Source organism: Hippopotamus amphibius, chromosome 4, assembly GCF_030028045.1.
Source record: "Hippopotamus amphibius kiboko isolate mHipAmp2 chromosome 4, mHipAmp2.hap2, whole genome shotgun sequence".
Taxonomy (NCBI): Eukaryota; Metazoa; Chordata; class Mammalia; order Artiodactyla; family Hippopotamidae; genus Hippopotamus; species Hippopotamus amphibius.
Window position 1 is genome coordinate 144,591,524 of NC_080189.1, and position 12,467 is coordinate 144,603,990.

General features: G+C 40.8%; 1 protein-coding gene across 1 annotated transcript; it reads left to right on the plus strand.

Moving 5' to 3' along the window:
• The first annotated feature begins 8,487 nt into the window (after positions 1 to 8,487).
• On the plus strand, positions 8,488 to 10,211 carry LOC130852223 (GDP-D-glucose phosphorylase 1-like). The gene has a single exon (XM_057733060.1). The coding sequence runs from the start codon at positions 8,845 to 8,847 to the stop codon at positions 10,036 to 10,038; it is 1,194 nt and encodes a 397-aa protein (XP_057589043.1). The 5' UTR covers positions 8,488 to 8,844; the 3' UTR covers positions 10,039 to 10,211.
• The last annotated feature ends 2,256 nt before the right edge of the window (positions 10,212 to 12,467 follow it).

Sequence of the window (12,467 nt, forward strand, 5' to 3'; positions counted from 1 at the left end):
ATGGGGTAATCATTCACTATAAATAATCTATGCCTACGAATGGTACTCTAGCTGAAACAAAGGAACTAGTTGGTGCAGATGGTCATCTGGAAATTCAGAATTAAAAAATTCAGTTAACCAATTAAATAAATCCCATTGCTTTGGTTTACTTGATAGAGACACAGGTATTGTTTTGCTTTCAAGGTCAGCCTCAATATCATATTTTTACCTCTATGAGATTCTACGATTTCTTCACCTTACCATTGTATCAAGATATTAAAAGTAAAGAAGGATCTTCTATAGTAATATATCTTTTCTTACTTTGACTCCCAACTAAGCTCCCATCTTATAAATTTTTTTAATTTATAAAAATGTAGAGACTCTAGTACCAAAATATACAATTTCAACACATTTACACGTTTTTACTTCCACGTGAGAAATGAAACAGTATTGCTGAGAAATTTATTAGAAATTTGAACAATATCTCAGTTGCCATTGACTTAAAATCAATATCCTTTTATTTGAACAAACAGCAGCAAAATTAGTTAAGATACTACCCTAGCAATTCAGGATACATTATAGCTCAATTGTGAATTTGTTAGATCATTTGGACAAATTGTTTCAACACTTTGCCCTTCTGCCTCCTGTTAAGTGTAACAAGCATCATCCTTGCTGGATGCTATGACTTTGAAGAATATGTTTTTAGAAAAACTTTCCAGATTCTTAAGTATCTAATACAAGAGAGGAAAGATATAATTTACAAAAGTGGTATCTGTCAAGAGGCAGGTTTTTATCTCATATATTTGAAACCATGCCCTATCCCTATATGGGTAGCATTCACATACAGCTTCAGAGGAACACAGTACTTTATGAAGTGAAATCCAGAATAGGCTTTTGAAAATAATAAAGAGCTTGAGAAATAAAGCAGATGAATTGATTTAATTGCCTGAATCCTGAGGACTCTTTTATTCATTCCACCTAGTGTCTAAAACATGCCAATGCCATAGATTCCTTTGTTGATCTTGTTTTGAATTTCCCAAGTGAAAAACATACCCAAGAAGCAAAATTCAATTTAGAACTAAGTACTGTGAGCGCTGTGGACGTGACTGGTCATGTTAAAACAGCGGCTTGCTTCCACCCATCTGTGCGGGCCATCCTGCCACCCCTCACTGCACCCAGTTGTCCCAGGGATGATGTTTCCATGGCTATCATCTACCACCTCTCTGTGCCTGCAGCATGATTAGGCAAAAACCCTCTGCTGTTTCTGAGTAAAAGAGTGCTTGCAAAACCACATAATTATCTTTTGTGGCTTGTAGGTAAAACAGCCATTTTACCTGTTTTCATAAATCTTTCTTTCAATTTTATCTCTAATGGTTTTTCACATTATTGGATATGCTGCCCTTTCCTCCACAATGTATGCCCTGTTTCCAATAGCTTTTGTCTAATTCTGTCTTAAACCTCTGCTAACACAATCACCTGTTTGTAACTAGCCATTCCTTTTTTTTTTTTTTTTTTTTAGTGTTCTTTAAAACAGACAACCCCCCATGGAGACACACAGCTGGCCAAATGTACACCATCAGGTGATCATACCACAAGCAGATATTTCTGCTAAGAAATACCAGAGGTTAAAAGGAAATTCTGCTTTTCAGACCCAGTAAAGTAAGAACTGTCTTAGAGTAGCAGAGAATTAGCAGATGTTAAGCCTCAGGTCATTGCTGATGTATTCCAAGTCATTGACCTTGGGGAGCTCATCAAATTTACCAGAATAACTTGGTCTTTCAGTTCTGCCTGGTGTGCCCCCAAGAAACGAAATTAACTATAGTTTAGATTTGGAACTAAAAGAGATTTGTAGATTCACAATGCTTTCCTTGGGTCTAGTAGCTTTAAGAGGTAAGTTTCCTTTTGTTTCAAAGATTATTACTGTGAGTATTAAGCAATGGTAAATACTTGTTTTTTAAAAGTCAAATCTTCATTTAAAAAGTGCAACATGAAATTTGTTGATTATCAGAGTACTTTTTAAAAATTAAAATATTCCCTTTTTATGTTTTAAGTATAAAAAACTAATGATTTTTAATTTGTGCCTTCAGCTATTCATGTTGTGTTAATTTAAACTGTATAAACTTAAACTGTATAACTGCCATGCTCCTAACAGGCAATTTTATATCAGAGAATGACGTTTCCAATTTGCGATAAGTAGATTTCTTTCTCAGGTCCAGAGTCACATACTGTTCATAAAGTTGTGTAAAAAGGATTTTTTTAGTTGTGTTGGACTGTGTGCAATGACATTAATATTAGAAGGTGGTTAATAAATTTTCCTGATTTATTATCCTCTTAATATTTCTGGAGGATAAAACTAGTCCTGTGAGGACTGCAGGATAATGAGACAGGTTCCTGAAATTTCAATTATCAATCAAAATATCAATTATAAAATATCAATCATGACAGTAGCCCTGCAACCACTTCCAGAAAACAAACAACATCCCTGTCTTCACGCCACCTCAGTGTCTTCAGTTGCCGGGCACGCTAGCTTCTCCACTCTCCATTTAAGGTGCTGTGATGATGGCACCTCCTCACTGGGGGTCTAATTCACTGACACTCAGAACATCAAGTCAGGAAATTTGCTGACAAGTGACTCAGTGTCACAAAGTTAGGAATACTGTAGCCTATGGGGATCTTTCTAACTTTAACTTTTTAACTTTCCAAACCCAAACATTCTTCAACATATTCAGTTTTCATTGAAGATAGGTGGAGTTCCAGCATTCACATCCTTTAAACCTCTCGGCTCCATAAATCTCGTAGTATTTAGGTGGCAAGTGACTCAACTCATGGTGTACCACCATCTAGATAGTTCAAGGGGGTCTGCTAGTGTGGTTATTCGTTCCTCCTTCAAGTTTCCTGAGGAGGAAGGGGAAGAACTCATATTTACCTATGTGTTTGTGGGACTCTACTAGGTACTAACAACTTCATTCTGTTATTGAGTTCTTATTACATACCATACACTCTCTGAAGCTCTAGGGATATAGTGGTGAACTAAATAAAATAAGCCAGACACCAAAGGCCACATATGGTATGATTCCATTTATATTCCATTCGGTTCTTACAACAACCCTGTAAGGTAGATATTATTCATTCACATATTACAAATAAAATTGAACTATCTAGGGCTTCCCTGGTGGTCCAGAGGTTAAGAACCCACCTGCCAATGCAGGGGACATGAGTTCAAGCCCTGGTCCAGGAAGATCCCACATGCCGTAGAGGAAGCCCGTGCACCACAACTACTGAGCCTGTGCTCTAGAGCCTGTGAGCCCCAACTATTGAGCCCTCATGCCACAACTACTGAAGCCCACGTGCCTAGAGCCCGTGCTCCACAACACGAGAAGCCACCACAATGAGAAGCCTAAGCAATGCAACGAAGAGTAGCCCCCGCTCCCCGCAACTAGAGAAAGCCCACACAGCAACAAAGACCCAACACAGCCAAAAATAACTAACTAAACAAATAAATAAATTAAAAAAAATTGAACTATCTAAATATTTTAACACAAAAATATTAAATATGTAGTCATTTTACTACATGTTTAAAAAAGAAATCTAGTAAATATATCTTTTTCTATAATGAAAGAAAAGGAAATTTGGGTTTTTTTCCCCTATTGGAATGGGGTGCACGGGCTTAGTTGCTCAGCAGCATGTGGGATCTTCCCCAGCCACAGATGGAACCTGTGTTCTCTGCATTGGCAGGCAGATTCTTAACCACTGCGCTACCAGGGAAATCCTCCTTTGTTGTTAAATATTGATGATGTGTGGGTCTGGCTCTTGACAAGCTCACAAAATGAAATCATAGCAATAAAAAGACAAATAACCCAAGTAAAAAGTGGGCAAAGGATTTGGATAGACATCTCCCCAAAGAAGATATACAAAGGGCCAATAAGTACATGAAAAGATGTTCAACATCGTTAGTCATCAGGAATATGAAATTCAGAACCACAAAGAGATATTACTTTCCACCCACTAGCATAGCTGTAATCAAAAAGACAGACAATTAACAAGTGTTGGCAAGAATGTAGAGAACTTGGAACCCCCATACATTGCTAGTATGAATGCAAAATGGTGCAGCAGCTGTGGAAAACAGTTTAGCAGTTCCTCAAAAAGTTAAACATAAAATTACCATACCACTTCTAGGTATATTCTCAAAAGACTTGAAAACAGATACTCAAATAAGTGCTTGTGCTTGAATATTCAAAGCAGCACTATTCACATAGCCAAGAGGTGGGAACAATCCAAATGTCCATCAGCTGGTGAAAAGATAAACAAAATATGGTACATCCATCCATACCATGAACCTTAGCTATAAAAAGCAATGCAGCGCGGATACTCCTACGACGAGGATAAACCTTGCAAGCATTAAGCTAAATAAAATAAGCCAGATACCAAAGCCCATAGGTTGTATGGTTCCATTTATATAAAATGTCCAAAATAGGCAAATCTATAAAGACAGAAAGCAGATTAGTGGTTGCCAGGGGCTGGGGAAGAGGGAGCGTGACTGCCAGTGGGCACAGGATTTCTTCTGAGGGGGATGAAAATGTTTTAGAATTAGATAGTGGTAATGGTTGCACAATTGTGAATCTTAAAAAAGCTACCAAATTGTATATGTTAAAAGGCGGAATTTTATGGTATATAAATGTTATGTTAATTTTCTAAAAACTTTAAAGTGAGCTGGACCATTGTCTAATATAAACTGTAAGAATACTGTTGTTGTTCCTCTTTACCTCAGAACATATCTAACACATGTCTGGCCTCAGTGTAATAAGTGTGACACCACATGTAGCCTCACACTTCCTCAGCTGGTTTTAGAAATTATTTCACAGTGAAGTTTTGAGTTTGGAGTTTTGAAGAAAGGCAGCAAAATGCAGAGATTTTTGCATTAACCTTGTAGTTAGAGTTTTAGATTCCTTGGAAACAGCAACTCATGATTTATGACATCTCAGGTCTAGGTACTTTATATTTTGTACTCCAATTCCTACAGACATAAATGGGATTAGATTTTTGAAAAAGTATTTCCTTTGGGGATGTGCAAAAATATTAATGATAATTTTACTCAAGTCAGATGAGAAATGCCTTGCAATTTCAGTTTTAGTAAAAAAAAAAATTGTGTGTATGTATTTGTGTGTGTGTGAATAGAGAGAATTCAAATATCTTCAGGTTCCATTGGGCTTAGAGTGAGATTTAAGTGAAATATTGTCCCCAATTCTTAGCATATTTAGTTAGCATTTTGCAGAATCTGGTCCTGTGTGAAATGAATTTTAAAGGGGGTGATATATTCACATTTCTTCGTTATTATATACCAAGTAATCTTTGACTTGGGACTTTGCTGGAAGTCCAGTGTTAAGACCCCATGCTCCCAATGCTGGGGAAACTAAGATCCTACATGCCACCCAGCAGGACCAAAAATAAATAAATAAATAAATAAATAAATAAATAAAAATAATCTTTGACTTATAAAAGTTTTTCTGGTCCCTGGGAGTGAGGAATAGGGTTGGAATGGGTTAATTAATTAGAAATTAAATACGCTAGGAATTAATGGGTTAGGATCTGATAAACTTACCAGTTCTTTAAACTAGCAGCACTTTGTATTACCAAAAACATCTTTGTCTTTATACCCTAGAATCCTCAGAATCAGTTCCAGGTTTCTGCTCTGACTTAGACTGGTTGAAGTAAAGTTCAGAAATTTTATGGGCAAGTTTTGTCTTTTATTAATCTAGGTCAACCTAAAACAGGCCATGTAGGAATCAGCCTTGTAAGAAGAGACTTGTAAGAATCTCCTATTAAGAAATTTGAGGCCAAGTATAGCTCTCCCAGGAGATATATATGCTTTGGAAAATAAAATATCAAAATAATTATTTGTCATTCTGAACTCAAAGTGAGATGTTCAATTCGTAGCTTCCCATACACCCAAAACAAAAGGTAAGAAAGAAAAGGAATGCTTGAATTACTATTGAATTATATTCTCTTCTTTGTAAACTTGTGGTCCTCTTGAAGCTCAATGGCTATATAGTAAGAAAAATGTTCAATACAAAAAGAACCTAACCCCTGGTCCCTTTCCACCTACACTTTTGAAAAAAAAAAAATTCTTTTAGAGTATCTATTCATGATTTTCAAAGACATTTCCATTGGCTATGAACTTCGGCAAATAAGATTCACATTTTCAGGAATCTTTAAAAGGACAATATTTATCACTAGCTAGGTTCAATGCAACAGTGATTGTTAATGTTTTGGGATATTTATTCAACTGAGAAGATAAAATATAAAGTGTTGAAAGTGGAACAGTATCACTTTAATAGGATGTGTGATAGACTTTAAAATAAGGTAATATGGAGTAATTTAGTAGATCTGTATATGACAGAAGAAAGTTTAGAAAGATAGGATGCTGAATTTTAAAGCAACAGAGGCTCCTGGAGATAAAAGAATAAGAACAGAGCCAGTTTGAGTATAGTTATGCTCAGAGGCAAAAGAATGAAATGGATCTATGATTCTATTACTCTAAGACACTGTGATAATACAGAAACTAAGATTATAAAAATTCTTAATACTCAAGGAAAAATGAACCATTCTAAGGGAGTAGGATAATTTTGGGCAGTTGATAATCCTCCTATACTTTTCAAAGCCACTGGGGAGACCAAATAGAAGAGTGATGCAAATGACTACTCCGAACACAATGGCTTAATGTGTCAGGGGTTTGCTTTCTGTTTTGCCAGGTTTCAGACTTATTCATGTCCTGAATCCTTAACCCTTGGGAAAAGCTGAGCATATCCTGGTAGCCCTAGGGATGATAATCAGCATGAGACTCACAGTCTGAGTTAGCAAATCCAAGAAACCTGTGTGGTAACAGTCCTCCCTTGTGACCAGCATCTCTACCTGGTCATGACCCTATGTCCCAGATTTGTGCTCAGAACCCTTTCGAGCACAGTTCTATGGGCAGCCACCAACTTTCAATTGGATCTGCCTCAAGAGAACAAGCTCATTCACCATAGTGCAGTCATCAAGGGTGCCCAGTGGAGGGTGAGGTGGGAGTGGTGGCTCATTAAAGAGAGGGCCAGCAGGGGCAAAGGAAGGAGGAGTCCTAGAGTGCTAAAGAATGCTAAATTTAACATGAACAGAGTTCACCAAATCTAGTTGCTTTCTCTTTCATAGATAGACACGCTGATGCCATATGCAGCTTCCTCAAGACTATAGATGATGCCATAAAAAACGTGCTCTAGACTTGAAGTCAGGAGTGGGGATGCTATGCCTGCTTTATCTCAACTAACCACTCTAGCTTGCCTGGCACGTTCCTTTGAGTTTTTATATGTATTTATTATAAACTTAAATCTGTGTGTATTCCTGCTAACAAAAGCAATTTATTCTTATTTTGAACATTCCATGGTTAGTAAAATATATAATGAAGAAAATAAGTAAAGCTCTTCCCTTCTGTAATACCTCTGCTAGGGAAATAACTACTCAGTGACTGTGTGTCCGTTCCTCCATAGTTTTCATGCATATCTAGTTTCATCTTTTTAACAACTGTATAGTATTGCATGCATCTGAATGCATCATATTGTATTTAAACAGCTCCCTTACTGATGGACTTTGAGTTGGGGACACAGCTATTCCACTGTAACCAGTACTGCAGTGAACATCCCAGTATGTATGTTTCTGTGTACTTATGCAAACATTTCTGTAAGGGAAACCCCTAGAAGTAAAATTGCAAGAATAGAGAGTATGAACACTTAAAATTTTAATAAAAATTGTTAAATTGACCTCCAAATATGTTGTATCAATTTATATTCTCACCAGCAGTGAGACTGCCTGTTTCTCACTTGTTTTTAAAGGAACACAAAAATTAGGAGAGAAAAGTATTTAAAATTAGACTCATATAGTCTTAGGCCATAGTACTTAATAGAAAAAAAAATATGTGTCCAAAGGGAGCAATGTCACAGCTGCCAGTTGTCAGGGCAAGCAGATATCACAAATGTGCCTTGTTGGACATTTAATTGATTTCTGAGATTCCTCACCATTGTCAGAATGGAAAAATAGGACAGTACTTATCTGATTTCACATTAAAGGAGTGAGGTAAAAGGAAAAAGTAAAAACATTATTTTTAGTGGGTTTTTTTGGGCTCATCTTCAGTTCCAATATTTTGTCTCAAGAGCAAGAGAGCACAGTGTTGAGAAATGATGTAATATAAAAAATTAGGTTCCTAAAAGTGACACCCTATTTTCTTCATCAAATACCTGTGTTTAGAAAAAACCCAAATAAATTTGGGTGGAAAAAAATACATGCTCTTTAAAAAAAAAAAAAATCACTTCGCGGGTGGAGGCGGGGCCCGGGACGGGGCCGGACGCTCCGGGGCGGAGCCCAGGTGGCACGGCCCCGCCTCCGGGGTGGGAAGGGCGGGCCGCGCCGCGAGCTTGAGTGCAGGCTGCGCATGCGTTAAGGGCGCCGCGACCTCGCCACGGCCCCGGTAGGAGTTTGGGGGAAGTCGCGGGGTGCGTCCGCCTCACCTGCGGTAGGTGGGGGCGGCGGCGGCCTTGGGCGGAGTCGGGTAAGGGGCATTAGGGACGTGTTTGGAGCCAGGGTAACCGAGAAACCTCGCGACGCTCTGAGTGGCCCGAGGCGGTCGGCTGCCTCTCTGCCCAGCGACGTTACCACCGGGCACCTGCAGTACGTGTTGCAGCCGTCGTGGCACCTCTCCAGAAATAACCATAACCTTGCTGCTTACTGAGGGCCCACTGAGTGCCAGGCGCTGTGCATCGCTTCAGTTCTTACAACAGCTCTGCAAGGACGGTGCTTGACACGTGGTAGGCTCTCAGGATTCATTGGGTGCACGCATGAATGAATGAGCCTACACGGCTCCGAAAGGTCAGCACCATGGCTCTTCCACGTGATTCAGATGAAACTTCCTATTTACTGCCTCCCAACAGTGAGGACTGGGAAGGGCACAGCATTCCTGACTTCGTCTACGGGCAGAAGGAACTCGTGCCGGAAGGAATTCGGTGGCCGAGCCGTGCACCCAGCCTCCTGGACACACTGCCACTGTCTCGCTTTGACTCTGCCCTCTGCGCGGCCTGGAGGCAGCGGATGGAGCTGGGGCTGTTCCGCTACCGCCTGGGGGAGCTGCAGACCAAAACGCTCCCTGGTGCCGTGGGGTTTGTGGCACAGCTGAACGTGGAGCGAGGTGTGCAGAGAAGGCGCCCGCAGAGCATCCGGAGTGTGAGGCAGGCGTTTGACCCAGCACAGTTTAACTTTAACCAGATCCGCCCAGGAGAAGTCCTCTTCCGCTTGCACCGGCAGCCCGATCTCCCTGGTGCTCTCCAGCAAGAGGACATCCTCGTGGTGATCAATGTCAGCCCCTTGGAGTGGGGTCATGTGCTGCTGGTGCCTGAGCCCTCCCAAAGGCTCCCCCAGCGCCTGCTGCCAGGGGCACTGCGGGCCGGGGTCGAGGCTGTGCTGCTGAGCTCACATCCAGGCTTCCGCGTCGGCTTCAACAGCCTGGGCGGCCTGGCCTCGGTGAACCACCTCCACCTGCATGGCTATTACCTGGCCCACAGACTGCCCGTGGAGGGGGCCCCAAGCGAACCCCTGGATCCTGGGGGCCGTCTGCATCTGCTCCAGGCCCTCCCAGCTCCCGGCTTCCTATTTTACACCAGTGGGCCAGGGCCCGACTTGGAAGCCTTGATAAGCAGGGTATGTCGGGCCACTGACTATCTGACTGATCACGAGATTGCACATAACTTGTTTGTGACCCGGGGGGGCCCACCTGGAAAGACATCATCTTCCTCCGCCCTCACAGGGGTCCGAGTAATTCTGTGGCCCCGGAAGTCCCGCTTTGGGATAAAGGAAGGCGAGGCATTCAATGTTGCCCTCTGTGAGCTGGCTGGGCATCTCCCTGTCAAAACATCCCAGGACTTCAGCAGCCTGACAGAGGTGGCGGCTCTGGCCATCATCCGAGACTGTCTGCTGCCCCCAGCCCAGGCAGGAGAGGTGCAGGCAGCACTGGTGGCCTTGATAGCCCAGGAGGAGCAGTAATCCTTCCAGAAGTATTTATTTTGTAGCTGATCTAAGTCTCTTTCCAGAGAGGTGTCCATCATGGTCATGTGTGCACTTTCATGAATGCCTTCTCACCTGTCTCAGCCTAAGGGGAGGGGTAAAGAACTCGCAAGTGGTCTCTTTAAAGAGGAACCTTAGAATAAATTGAATGAATGAGCAAAAAAATAATAATAAAAATAAAAAATAAAAATAAAAATAAATCACCTCGTGTTTAGTTTAAACACACTGTCTACCCTTTTTTTAAAAATTAATTAATTTTTATTTATTGGATGCTTTGGGTCTTTGTTGCTGCACGCGGGCTTTCTGTAGTTGCGGAGAGCAGGGGCTGCTCTTCATTGTGGTGTGCAGGCTTCTCTTGCTGCAGAGCACAGGCTCTAGGCACATGGGCTTCAGTAGTTGCAGAGCATGGGCTCGGTAGTTGTGGCATGCAGGCTCAGTAGTTGTGGCACAGAGGCTTAGTTGCTCCACAGCATGTGGGATCTTCCCAGACCAGGGCTCAAACCCGTGTCCCCTGCATTGGCAGGCGGATTCTTAACAACTGCGCCACCAGGGAAGCCCAACACTGCCTACCTTTATATGATATTTGTATTACTTATCAAGGAATACAAAGGAAGTATAGCTTAATGGATAATACATTAATTAATAGTGAATACTGGGACTTCCATGATGGTGCAGTGGATAAGACTCTGAGTTCCCAATGCAGGGATTCGGGTTCAATCCCTGGTTGAGGAACTAGATCCCACATGCATGCCACAACTAAGGAGCCCACCTGCCATAACTAAGACCCGGTGCAACCAAAAAAAAAAAACAGTGAATACTAGTAACTACTAGCATCTTTGAGTACCAACCAGTCACTACGTTAAGTGCTTTACAAGCATTATCTCATTTAATCCTTATTAAAACCCTATGAGGTAAGTACTGTTATTATGCCCCAGATCCAATTCATAATTCCTTTTCCCTGATAAAACACTTTAAGCAATAGTCACAAATATAGATGCTTTAGATCATGATTTGTAATGTTGAAAATTGCCTTAAATCTCATCTTCCTCCTATGGCTCACTTCTCCCTTGGAAGCGGATACTGATTGAGTATACCTTTACTTTTCCTACCTTGGGTATTGTGAGGATTAAACATTAGCACAAAAACGGGACATGTAATCTGTTCTGGATTTTCTTGACAGTGAAAGGGAGAATTTTAAATATAATGATGGATCATCTCAGCTGGGGTGAGCCAAGGAGGCTGGAACCATGTCTGTAGGGTGGCCCTGCTTCACTTCTTTGTTAATGCCCAGGTGGGCAAAACATGGCTCTGCTCTTTTAAATTTTCTCAGCACAGAAGAAGAGCTCAACAAGCCCTAAACAAGCAATAAGAATAGATCCTTGGCGCTCATGTATAAGCCATGAGGACAGTTTACCTCATTGATGAATTATTGTTGGACAACTGAGGGTTGCATTATAATGTGGGAGCAAAAAAGAAGAAAGCCCCAGTGTAGAGTAAAACCAAAACTACATTTGGCAGAGAAGGGATCCAAACAGAAAAAGAAGCTTGCAAATCTTAGTAGGTACATGCTGGGCAGAGCATGCAATAACTTCTGAGGTTTGTAGAAGAAAAATGGCATCACTGAGACAAACGAAAAGAAGAGAGAAATTGATTGAATGTACAAAGGGGGATTAACATTCATTCCACTTCAATAAAAAGTATATTGTGTTTGTATTCAAATATTAATTCTGAAAAATGCTTCACCTGAACCCTAGTGTATTTGTAACAAAGGTGTTGTCCTTGGAGCATATTGCAGAAGTCTCTGAAAGTGAGCAGTTACAAGGAAGATGGTAATGACGCGGACTCGATGCCATTTGATCAAAAGCAATGAAAGAGATGGAGAGATGGTGAGTCATCTATGCGACAAATCCTAAAGGAAAGGACATCAGGTATTACTGGCATAATCTCTGGCATTTAATGCATTCTCAAATTAGACTCCATCTACATATGCCATTCTTCCTTCATGTGAACATTAGTAGTTAAACTCAGTTCCTGAACAAAATGTTAGGAGTGTCCAGTCATGCTTTTATCTGAGAAGATTCCCCAAGAAAGGAATATCTTAAAATGAATTTCTGGGCTTTAGTTTTCAAACTATCCTCCCTTTCTGGGCCCTTAATTGTTTTCTGTCAAACTGGGAAGTTAATCTGGAATGTTTTCAGGATGCTCAAGTTCTTGCAAACTTCATACCTAAAGCAGATTCACAGCTGTGCAGAGAACAACCTTTGAAGTTACCATGCTTTGCTAGTATCTCAAATGTTTTGCTTTGATCTGTAGGCACCATTTTTCCGAGGAAACTTTCTTGTGATTGTTATATTTCCTGTTACCAAGTATTTTTATTCCACGATGTCCATATTTCTTATGAACCAAAG

What these genes read in the sequence shown, in the direction of transcription:
- LOC130852223 (XM_057733060.1), top strand. Translation starts at nt 8,845, where the DNA reads ATGAATGAGCCTACACGGCTCCGAAAGGTCAGCACCATGGCTCTTCCA.